The 13,152-nt window shown below is 29.9% G+C and overlaps 2 protein-coding genes across 4 annotated transcripts in view; one reads left to right on the forward strand and one right to left on the reverse strand.

The window, feature by feature from the left end:
- The window catches only part of LOC111641083 (coiled-coil domain-containing protein 148-like), a 25,077-nt gene extending 14,873 nt beyond the window's left edge, over positions 1–10,204 (forward strand). The window contains exons 8-10 of the mRNA XM_023387199.1: positions 4,641–4,695; positions 5,144–5,275; positions 9,492–10,204. Coding sequence (XP_023242967.1) covers positions 4,641–4,695; positions 5,144–5,275; positions 9,492–9,656 — 352 coding nt within the window. The 3' untranslated portion in view covers positions 9,657–10,204. The remainder of the gene's footprint in view (positions 1–4,640; positions 4,696–5,143; positions 5,276–9,491) is intronic.
- Positions 10,205–10,389: 185 nt separating this feature from the next.
- Positions 10,390–13,152, reverse strand: part of LOC111641080 (polypeptide N-acetylgalactosaminyltransferase 1-like) — a 58,382-nt gene continuing 55,619 nt past the window's right edge. For all 3 annotated transcript variants that reach the window (XM_023387196.1, XM_023387197.1, XM_023387195.1), the window contains exon 13: positions 10,390–11,849. In XM_023387196.1, the coding sequence (XP_023242964.1) occupies positions 11,700–11,849 (150 nt within the window). In that variant the 3' untranslated portion in view covers positions 10,390–11,699. The remainder of the gene's footprint in view (positions 11,850–13,152) is intronic.

Raw genomic sequence — 13,152 nt, forward strand, 5'->3', positions numbered from 1 at the left:
TTTTGCAAAAGGTAAAGCATGGATCTGAAGATAATGCAGAAAAATGCTCAGAGGATAAGGATAACTTGCCAAAAAGAAAATGCTCTCAGTTAGTTAATAGTGTTTTTAGTGATGACGAAGAAAACATTGTTTAATTTATATTAATATGTACCACTTAAAAAAATTTTAATGAAGATATTTATCTTAATTATGAAAATATACTAGCATGTTTTTTTAATTTTTGGAACCTAACCCTCCTTTTCGTATTAGTTCTTTGTTTCGTATAACACGGATTTGCATAACACGGCAATTTTTTGGAATGTAACTACCGTGTTATACGGGGGGTTACCTGTATATATATATATAAAAATATATATATTTCTTTTTTTGTAAATGAAGACATGTTGAATCTTGAATCATTTAGCAAAGCATGTCATTTTCATTTTTTTTAATGGATGATAAACATCCATTAATATTAAATAATAAAATATCAGTCTATTGCATGTATATGTATAGAATGCATACATATACTATGAAGCTGAAGTTAAATATAAACAAAGAAAATTTCTGGAAAAGTAGTAAATGGCAAGTAAACTTCTGGAATAGGGCCAAATTATATATTACTGCATTTCTCACATCTTATCATGTTGAATCTGGATTTAGTGGGGTTAGTCATCTGCTCTCAAAACTTGCAATCATCTTGATGTTGGAATGGAGGCACTCTTCATTTGTTACTGACAACATTGCAACAGGACATTAAAAAAACTTGTTAATTTGCATTAGCAAAAAGGATCACACTAAATAAAGTAAATGTCAATTTATTACATGTTTTATTTTTAAAAATGAATGTGTAAGTACAGTGGGTGATCGGTTAATGAACATAATCCATTCGCTATCTGAATTGTTTGTTAACCGATTATCAATTTACCATAGGTTTTTATGGGAATTTGATTAATTCGTTTTGGAGACTCCAAAAAATATAAAAATATATATGTAGTAATAAAAATACATATACAGTAGAGCATCAATTATCCAACTCAATTGGGGACTCAGGTTGGTCGGATAACCGAAAAGAATGAAAAAAATACATTATTAATATAGTATATTAGTATATCCCATGTAATTAGTGTATGGCTCTTAACCTACTTCGCATTAATTTTCATCAATGTTAAGCATAACAAATTTTTTTTTAAAATAATAATCATTACTATTGTATCGTAAAAAATTATTTTAAAATTATTTTATTGCTCACAAAACAAACAACTACTCATAATTAGAAAATTAAGTCTCGTTTAAATACTGGCCGACCTTTCATGGTCGAGCCAGTGTTGCCAGCTAAAACACACTAATATTATTTTTGTTAAATTTTTAAGTAGCCAAGACATACCCAAATATTGTAGTGCCACATCACTAGTGGACATTTGAAATTTGCCGACTAGAACAGTCGGTTAACCGATGTGACGGTTAATCAGGGGTCAGATAATCAATGCTTTACTATATATGCAGTCTTGCATTTTTATTAGTCATGTTTTTCCCGTTTGTGGTTGTTAAAGAATCTGTCTAATGTCAATTGCTTTTTTCTCTTCAGAATTTTTCAAAAGTAATTAATTGCATTGTAATTGTAGAGATCCCTAAGCCTATTAACCTCAACCTAGTTTGGGTATGATTCTAAGACTGTTGTTCTGACATTCTCCCACTTCTTCAAAAAGATGTTCAATAGTAGATATCGGCATTAATCCTCTTTTTCAGAAGAAAGCATATCTCGCAGAGTTTCTTGTTGTTCTTCATTCAAGAGTTCTTGGTGTTCTTCTGTCGTCGGATCCATTTGAGATTCCATTATGAGCTCTTCAATATTCTTTGTTTCTCAGATGTGATTTTTGTTACTCCTTAAGCTGCTTGAGTCTTCTTGATTATACAGTATCTTTCTTAGATAAGATTGAACTGTGGCCTACTGTAGACCTGTTCAAGCCATACTGCCCAGCGACATCAGATATCTGCCCACTCTTTATCTTTGCTATTATTCTATCACCTTTCGAAAATAAAAACCCACTCTCATAAATACTATAAAAAAATTGTTTGTCAGAAAAATAAAAGGCTGGAATTACAAGGGAGAGTTTCAAAGTTTGGAGGAATACTATCCGTACAGTATATACTGGGTTGAGTGTTGACGTCGACATCTCCCGCGCTCCAAAAAGTTTTGAATTGTTGCCTGAAGACAAGAAAAGACAATCAGCATTCATTATTTTACCTCACTACTACTTGTGTTTGTTCTGTGAGGTGTTTGTTGTCCGAACATAAAAATCTTTCATGAAAGTATTCATTATCCGATTTGTTCATTAACTGATCACCCACTGTACATATGTAGTTCATAAGAAATATTCTATAATCATTTTAATTAAAAATTCCACTGCTTTTTTATATATGTATTTTTTAGTTTTTCCTCATGCTACTATTATGGGGACCACAGAAAAGTTAAAGGGATCAATGATCAAAAAAGGTTGAGAAACACTGATTTTAGAGTATATGAAAAATTTGTCGTATTTCTTTATTATTGATAATTTTTAATATTATTTTGCCTGCTTACTAATTACTTATATTCTCATTAATATTATAAACAATCTAAAATAATTAATTTATTAAATTTATAATAACATACTTAATAAAATAGTGTTCTGTTGCAAATCTGCATACTTTTCAAATGAGTAAGTACCATCTGATAATTGAAAATAGTGTTTGGATAGGAGAAAATATCAATGTTTTGTGGGCAATGTATAAATGCAAGAACAATGCAATGAATTTTAAGATAAAATTATAACAATTAATAATTAGAATTGGAATAAATTTTTCAATCATCTAGGATGCTAAGTAAAAAAAAATAATTAGTGCTTGAAAAAACAACTGAAGCCATTAAAATTTGATGCTATGTCAAAATCTCACATGACTTATTTGATACTAGACCACAACCTCTGACTCAATAAGTCTGTATGGTTGAAATTTTTTCAAAATTATGATTCATTTACACATGTTTAGTTTAGTTTAAAATAGCATATTAATTCAGAATATGATTGTACAGAATCAGTTTTTTCTTCTTGTAATTAGACAATTGATAGTCTATTCTACTTTGCAGTTAACAAAAGAAAAGTTCCTATTTTTGTTGAGGATAGGTATTTAGATTATAAAAAAAAAAGCTGTTTTCAATTTTAAAGTTTAAACATTATAATGTTAAGTAATACAAATAGTGTTTACTTAAATTGGGTCATGTTAATTGATTCATCAAAATTATTATTAAAATTTATTTAAGTACATAACTTTCCATTTTAAATCAGTTTAAAATGTTTTGTTTAAAATTTAATATGGCAATATTTAATTATGACAAAATAAATCATGATATTCTAACATAATCTTTGTGTTTCTGAGAATACTTTAATAAACAAATGAAACTTAAGGATTATAAAATTAGATTACTGTATTAATCTCTTCTGTACTCTTCTCAATGATTTGAATTAAGATATTGTAGAGCACATTTTAGAATTACAGGTAACCCCCGTATAACATGGCACTTCTATAGCACGGATTCACTCTAACACGGTTCGAGAATTGGGAACATCCCCCGTATAACACGGTGGTTTTATAGCACGGGTTCACTCTAACGCAGTTTGGGAATTGGGTAAAACCCTAATACAACATGAAATGTAATAAAGGGTGCGTTCTTTTATACTTCCGCGTAACTCCGCACGAGCATTCTAATTGTTTTCGTGGCTACTTTGAATGCTCTTTCAACAATAATCCATTTAATAGTTTAAATTTTACAATTGGGACCCTCCTTTTGCCTCTAAAAGCTCATTTTAGAATTATAGATTCTCCGTCACGATACTATCAATAGTGTAGGTGCCACCATCTTTCTTTCACTGTTGTTTCTAAATGCCTACAAACAGCAGCGCACTCCCATTGCAGAGTGACCGCTATTAATGAACGCACCCAAAAACTGTTACCAGTTGATGATGCTCATGCTGAGATCATCATATAGGATAAATAATCCTCTGGTAAAATATTTACTTAAATAATAAATAAGTATTTTACCTATGAAAAAACTAATAATAAATCCGATTTAAATAAGGATTTAATAGCATGTTTTTTAATTTTTGGAACTTAACTGCCTATTTCGCACTAGTTCTTTGTTTCGTATAACACGGATTCGCATAACCTGGCAATTTTTTGGAACGTAACTCCCATGTTATACGGGGGTAACCTGTAAATATAAAATTTTTGAAATTTCTTCAAAGGTTTTTTCATAAAGCATGCTGTTTGGATTATTGAAAGTATAAAAAAAGATTTTCAAAGGAAACTCAAAAATTAGTAAAATTGGATATAAATATAAACTTTCTGTTTAACAAACTCAAAATCTACAATCAAGGGAATATGAGTTTGAATCTAATCTGGACTCCCACAAATGATCACACATAGTACAAGTTAGTGAGTGTTCCCCATGTTATCTGTGCTAGACAGGTGCAACCCATAGTAGGACTACTACTACTGTTGGTTACTCCTATCTATAATAGATATGATTGTGACTGAACATAAAACCTAAACATGTTGGTGCCTTATGTTAACTAGCCAATCGAAAACTCAGATAAACTGAATCAATGTTACACTGCATCCAGAGTGGATGCTTTTGGTAGTAGATTGCCTAACTTTATTTATGGAAATATAATACTGGTAATGCTTTATGGCAATTCTGAGCAATCAGAAAAGTGAGATTGAAACTTTTTTACAGCTACAACAGTTTTGTGTTTTATTATATAAAGTTAAACAGAAATTTTTTTCCAATTAAAAAATATTTCTCTAGAAATATAAAAGATGCCATTTAATGTAGCAATAACTTAAATTATTTTTTGTAATTTGTAATATGTTAAATTGTTTGAATTAATCTTATTAACAAAATTAATGTCTTGATAATTATTAATTTATATAATATAGTAAAAGAGCTTGTAAAATATGCACTAAAACAATGTATAACAAACTGGCAAATAAAATAATTGCTTAATAACAAATCTGTAAATGTTTTTATTAAACCAACATATATATATTATATAATTATTAATTATTAATTCTCCCCGACTTTAATGTCGAAATGGTTAAAAGAGTTTAATTTAAAATCCGATAGGTACGGGTGCGTGCGGAAAGAGATCCGGACAGGTTAGAACAGGATACCGTTTCTTCTCAAGCTAAAAGGGAGCTGTTAGACTGGCAACTACAGACAACACTGTTCAACCTTCACACTTACACTGATGATCAGGTATGCTGTTTTGCATAAAATTTATCCCTCATTTGGAATACAGACAAAACTAAATTTAAATTGTGCAAAAAGAAAAAAGTTGGCAGTTTTTGTAATGGAATCCCAATTATCCAGATGAGTTAGATATATACAAAAAATTTGTTATATATATGAACATCAGCTCAAACCTTATTTTTTTTTTTTTTTAGTTAAAGTCAAATAAACTGCCAAATTGTCAGGTATAATATGGTTATGTAATTAATTAAATACTAAATTTATCTAGAAGTAGGCAATCTAATTATGGCATCTAACAGAAGATTGCAGCATAACTGCCTACCTGTAAACAAATTATTTAGTATTTAATCAATTACATAGCCATATTATAGCCTGATAATTTGGAAGTTTGTTTGGCTTTATGCTATATAATCAAAAAATAAACCAACCACACTCAAAGTACATATGTTATATTTTATAAACTGTGTATCTGCCCAAGGAAAGAAACAAAGACTGGTTGGAAAAATTCATGCATTGTAGGAAGTGAACCTCTGACTTGTGTTTTGCAAACATGCAATTAATACTGTTTTGTGGTAAACTCAATGATGAAGGTTGAAACATAATGCAATTATAGTGTTGTAGTTTTATTGTCTGGTATTAGGGCTCTTGAGGAGCTTGGCTGGTTCGATGTTGCCAAACTCCCCATGCTATTTCTTAAAATTTTTTTTTTCGACTTTGAGAGCTTTGGAGTGATTAAATAAATTTTTTTGAATTAGTGATAGACTTTCAAATGTTTATAGGTATTCCAAGATAGTATTTAGTAGATGTGCTTGTATGTAGAGCAATTCAAAATAATGGACTTCAGATTATGTCATTGATCATATTTGTATCATCTCTTCTATGCAGTCTTGAGAAAATGAAATAATCATGCCTGCTGTGTCATCCACCAACATGTGCTTGTAGATTTAGACTACAGATTTGACTTGTATCACGTGACAACAAATGCATATTGAGTAGTTATAACATTGAGTTCCTCCACATTGATTGATTTATATAATAAAGTGCATTGCAAAAATATACGGTCACCCCAATTTTTTTAAATGCCACATTCAAAAATGATTAAGATCTATCTATTGTTAAAATTAGTTATCACAACAATTAATAGTATTATGAATTCAATTATGCTGCCATCTCTATGATTATTAAACTCTAGGTCAGCGATTCCCAACCTGTGGTACGCGTACCCCTAGGGGTACGCGATAGGTTGTTTAGGGGTACAGAAAAAAGTTAGTTATTATGGCAGAAAAAATAATATATTATGTATCACAAACTAATAGTATTAAAAAATTATTAGATAAATAATGTTCCTTGCAACAATCACAACTTTATTATACATTTTTTCTTTTAGTTTTTTTTTCTTTAATTTAAAGTTACAATATGTAAAATTAACAATACGGTTACTCACTAAATTTCTTAAATGAGGGGTACAATCTAGAGATATGACATGTCACGGGGTACGCTAATGAAAAAAGGTTGGGAACCACTGCTCTAGGTGATAGTGAACTTTTTAATGAATCACTCAAAAATATTTTTGCAACACTATTTTTGATTGTAAATAGAATAAGTAATTCTATTACATCAACATTTATTCCTGTCACTAATTTTTTGTTTAACTGTAATAAAAATTTATTATTTCAAAAAATTGGAGTCACCTTATATTTTTGCAAAACAACTTATATAATTTGATGTATACTACACATTCATATGAAACTTAATTACTGATAAGGAAGGTTACCCAAACTGTACTCATCGATCTTGATGAAAATTTAGTCAAAATAAGTATTAGCCTAACCAAAAGATGATTTTTTTGTGAAAAAATTAACTGATAATAAGCACGCATTCACAAAATACTATTGCTGCAGGCCATCAAAGGACTCCATTATAGACTGTGCTGCGTATAGCTGTTGTTTATTGGTGAAGTCTGTCGACCTTAGATTTTGTCTGCAAATGATGATTAAAGCCATTAATTTTGATATTTTAAATATAAGAAAGATATACAAAGAATTTGATGCCAATAACAACTCAGGAAATGAACCAAAAAGTTGGATTTTGAGAAAGTAAAAAATCACAGTTGTTTTTGATAACAAGATTAGCCTAGTTTACAGCCTAATAATATATACACACATGGGTGCCAGTTGTTATGAAACTCAAACCGAACAGAGGTTAGAGTTGGGTGATACAGAACCATAAAGACAGAATAAATCAATTACATTGATACAGATGTAGACAAAGACAAAAATGATTAAGATTAACAATACAATATTGCTAAATCACTAAAAGCTTCTTCAATAAAAGAAGTTAGAAATATATATTGGAAACATTCAGTAGAATTTTGATAATGTGGTCTTTGAAATTTACAACTGTCCAGAGTCTAAGGATTTATACAGAAATGTGAACAACTTCTTCAATGATAAAAACAATTAAGGTTTCAAAAACAAGAAATGGAAAACTGGAGCACGTTAAATCATCAAAATCTAATTCTTCATGATGTCAATTTGAAGAGATGGAAAAAGTGAAGAGAGATTTCTTTGGAAAACTTCAAAGTTTTGAAAAACGGTTATAGAAATTCAAATTGTTTTATGAAAGAAACCAGTCTGTCATCCTAGCATATAGCAGCGAAAGCAAGATTTTACTGCACTTTTCCTAGCATCATGTGCAGATGATTTTGAGCTCACAGCTCAAAATATGCTTTTTAATAGTAGTCAGAGTGGGTTCACCTTCAAATTACATTGTGGCCAAACTCTTTGGTCTAAGGGATTTGTTGTGTTGAAGGCACAGTTTGATCGATTGGATTGATGACACTTTCTTGCATAATATATCAATAACTCAGTCGCTGTTAACAGGGAATTCACTGGTGTTTATCATTTTATGAGAAAACTGCAACTGTTTTGGACCAGGAGAGCTCAAAATTTGTTCCAAGCATTCAAACTGTGACATTGAGAAAATTAACAAAAAATCATAGAAAAATTTCTTCAAGTTTTTAAACCTTCTATTTCAGACAAAAATTTGTTAGAGCACACATTTAACTTATATTGTTATCCATAAATTCATTGACAACTTATTTTGGAGGCAAACATTTCTTCTAAAAAACAACTTCAATTGACCTTTTTGATGTTTTCTTCAGAAGGTGAAAAAATTTTGTTGTAAAATTTTCTGACAGTTCTGGTTGATGGAATAGACATCATCTTACACCAATGAAATAATCTTACAAACTAGAGATTGCAATTTTATATCTTGATGATAAAAATTGATTACAAAGAATTCATCAAATTTGCATGGATGAAAACAGTATCTTAATGGAAAACCATCTCACATACAAAACTTCTGTCAAATTTGCATTTTCTTTCAAGAGAAAAAGACTGTTTTGGAGATGTGTTTATGATCCATTCATGATGTGAACATCCTTTATGCTTTAGTCCATTTTTATATTGAAAATCATTATTGTACCAACTTTTTTAAATGAAAAAATAAACAAAGCATTATTAGCAATTAATTTTTTCATGTAAAAACTTTTAGTCAGTGCTTATTATGACCTAAATTTTTTGTCCAAATCAGTGAGAACACTATTACTTTCAAGATTACACAATCATTGAAATTTTTAAATTCTCCTGTTATATATTTATATACATTTTATTGATTTGCATTTTTATATTAAAGTAAAATAACAATCAGCACATTTAAATTATTATTTGAAAATTTTATGGTATACTGTGGCACACTGAACCATTAGACAGTAATAGATTAATTGGATGTATCACTGAGTAATATAGCTTATTCTTTTTATCTGGTCTTAGTTTCTTTCTTTAGGTGAATGTATAATTTATAAATTAGTTTAACATTTTGGGTGTTGTTTATTAATTACGTCATGTAGAAGTAGCATTGAAACATCATCAATTCATCATTAAAGATATATATGTTGTCACGATGAGTATATACATATACTAATTGTGTTTCATTTCATAGAGTGCATTGTGCATTGGATGGTCTTACGAACAATGGCGGATGACATAAAACTTAAATTTTAAGTGATGGAAGCACTGTATGAAAGAAAATGCAAAAAACAATAAAATGTAATTATTTAAGTGCACCAGATTCCACTTTTCTCCCCCTTTTTTATAATTAAAGAAAATTATAAAAGAAAAAAGCAATTAGAATTTTTACCAATCTCATTGTTTTCTTAAAGGTCTTAAGCAGTCCACGCATAAGATTAGAATACGAGCTACGAGAAGCCGGTCTGATTCGTTCCGATTACGCCAGACAAATTCTTCAAATCGTAAAACCGTCGCAGGAACCCCGACGTGATACGGTCTCTTCCGTTTTTCAGTACGAACAATTGGTAGATGACTGAATTAAGAATTTTAATATTAATAGTAATTTTTATGAAATTCAAAAAATGTTTATATTACAAAATATTCTGTAGAAGCTTTTAAATATAGCTTAAAATGTTTGATGTTAAAAATGTTCAAGAATTTTTAGAAGTTAAGAATTATATATATATATTATATTATCTACAAGTATATAATTAACAAATATTTAAATACATTGGCCTCTTAACATGTGAGAAAGGATTTACTTGGCACCTTTTCATAATTCTCAAATATCTGTTTTAAAAAAATAATATATTTCTAGAATTTTTAGCTAAATTAATAGAAATAAAAATAAAAATAGTTTTAAACATTTTTGCCATGGAATTCTTTAAAAGAAAACTTTTTAATAACTAAATTTACCTTTATGTTTCTGTGCTTTTTTAATCTTTCGTGCAAAGGTGGCCTTTCTTGCTGGTCCGTCAGGGTTTGGGTCAAATCGTCCACAAAAATTTCTAAAGATTAGACCCAGACTCAAAAGTGGTCTCTTGCCACCTTGGAACATTTCTATACTACAAAAGATTCTTACAGAATTTTAAAGTATTTGTTTTTAATGTTTATTTTGTTATAATTTGATAGTTAAGCGACAATCGTGTCGCTTAGCTATCATTCTTTTATTTATATTATTCCATAACGTTTAGGGTCTAATTAGCTAACTTCTAGTTGTTTGATTCTGTTTGAGCGAGTAAACATTTACTCAGAATTGNTAAACGGGTTTACATCTTACACATTTACTAATATCCAATTGATCGAATTAATTTTTACGGATTCGTAAAATAAGCCCGTGCAATTTTCTTGCCTGTTTTTGTTTTTAATTAAATACACTAATGCACAAATAACTTTCAAAATTTTATATAGAAGTATGCTTACTACATATTTTTTTTGTTTTGATAAAAAGTATTAACAATTATTAAAGGCAAACAAATTCATTTATAATACTATAATATTTCATATTAACTTAGTCGTCCTTGTAAGTATATACTGGAATGATTTTAAGTTTGATAAAAAATAATAATAATGGCATGGATCTTAAACAAGATAATTAAATAAGACTGTTATGAAAGCTTTCCCCCTATAACAATATATGAATTTTTTTTTAACAAAATCAGTCTGTCCAAACTGAATTAGGAAAATGTTTGAGCAGTCCTCTTAATTTTGAAAGTTTTTAATGTATTTTTATATAAATATCTAATTTTTAAAATTAAAAAATATTGTCTCTAAGAATGATTTTTTTTTGTTCGGATTTGCAATACTACTATGAGTATTTAATGTAATTAATTGCAATATTTTAAAATAATTTTAAAAATTTTAATCAAATTATCACAAATTATTAAATTAAAAATATTCTACATTTATGTAATTTGCTATATAATTTCAGTATTGATGCTGCGATCATACATTATTATTATTTTTTTAACATAATGTGATAGATATTCATATAAAAATACAAAAACTAAATTTAAAAAAACCCAATAAACCTTGCAGAATTTAACAGAACGATTCAAAAACTGCCGGTCATTAAATTATTCTATCACAAAAAACCTCTTTCCTATTTTACAGAATCACATAAGTGAAATTTCTCAACAGAAAAAACATTTACAATATATAGATACTAAGTACAGAAAGGAACATCTGTTTATAACAATGTGGAATGTTTTTTTTAATGATTTAATACACTTGTGATATGAGTTCAACAAGAAAAAAAATGGCTTTTTTAAAAAAAAGCCTCGTGTAGAAGGCACCTAGAAAAAAGAAAAGCCATTTCCTCGAAATGCAGATCGGCAACAAACAACCTGAGACAAGTCGACCCGTCTTTACCTGCGTCCGCGTGCACGAGGGTTGTAACAAACTGCAGATTTGGAATGTTAATGTTTCGTTTGGGATGTCCCTGTTGCGAGAACGTGGTTGTGGAACATTTGGATTTCCCTTCGACGCACTTCCGCCTCTTGTCGTAATTACAAAGTCGTGCACTCTCTCTCGCATCCCACTTTAATTTTGAATGTTTTTGACATAAAAAATCTTTCATTCTACGATGCTTGCCATTTGAACCTTCCTTGCATTATCCATTTCTGGGCTATACTGTTACTATTGCATTCCTTGAGCACCGGCAAAGACATGTCCTTCTCTTGCGGTTTACTTAAACACAGACCGGTGTTTACATGTTTGATTATTTGATCCTGAAAGAGAAATGTTATTTAGAAACATGATTAAATTCTTGTACTGATCCAAATTAAAAGAACTGAAATATGTTTGTGCAATAATTCAAAATTTTCACAAATAGACTTATAAGTAATCTCAAATGATCAAGTGAACAGTGGCGAATAATATCATTATTCACTTGTAATTAACTAATAATAGACAGGTTGTGGCAGAAGTTTTCAATGCGAAAATGTGAATATCGGACGTTTGGTGCCGCTATCCCGTAAGCCTAGAAGTCTGACAATGGCCTTTAGAATGTCAGTGGAAGTTGAAAACATTGGCTGCAACCTCTCTATATTAGTATTGTATAAATATAATATAATATTTATACAATACTAATATAAATATTTATAGAATAATTCTTTCATGTGGCATCGGATATTACTAAAGACTACTTATGAAGGCAGATAAATAAGATATTGCAGATTTTGTGGACCTTGTTAACAATATTTGATCCAGCTGTCTACCTCAGTCACAGAGATTATGCATAGTAGACTAACAAAACTATCATTTGTCAAGAACTGTTGGAGGTGTATGGAAACAGTGTAATGTGCAAGAAACAGGTTTGGTTTTGGTGTAAGGTGTTTGTTACACACGTCTATCCTGCCATTTGCAAAGGGTGAGTTGCATCCCCTGGTGATTGCCACAGATGATGACATGTACTGTGTGGAAGGTTGATTTGGGATAATTGGCAATGCCTCTCAATTTCAAATTGCCCATGAACTCAGTATTGTGCATAATCCCATACAAAATGTCTGTCGGTAACTGAGGTATGGGAAAGTTAGTGCCTGATGGGAACTGAAACACCCAAAAGAGGACATGAAACATCAGCCTTGTTTTACAACACCTATTTGTCCAACAAGTTATGACAGGAAAAACTCTAATCTGTAAGAACATAAGAGAGAAAACAATGCTGCACCTGTGGAGACCAGAATTGTCCATCATCTCTATAAGAAAAATTTTGAGACAACACTCTAACCACAAAAATTGTGGCAATGACTTTTTGGGATTACCTAGATGCCTTGAAGAAGAAATCCACAAGCAGAATATCACAAAGTCTTGAGCTCTATTATGAGATTGTGGACAGACTAAAAGAGACCTTCTGCAGGGAAAGACCTGGTTGCTGTAACAAGAAGTCATTCAGTTGCATTCAATGAAAAATTCCATACAAAATTTCACCCATTGCCATATTGAGGATTTACACTGAGGCAGAAAACATCTTGAACATACACAATAAGACAGAGAAGATAAATATAGAGATGTGATATAGTACACATAGTG

This window comes from Centruroides sculpturatus, unplaced genomic scaffold (genome assembly GCF_000671375.1).
Source record: "Centruroides sculpturatus isolate CEXI.00-Female unplaced genomic scaffold, Cexi_2.0 scaffold1417, whole genome shotgun sequence".
NCBI classification, from domain to species: Eukaryota; Metazoa; Arthropoda; class Arachnida; order Scorpiones; family Buthidae; genus Centruroides; species Centruroides sculpturatus.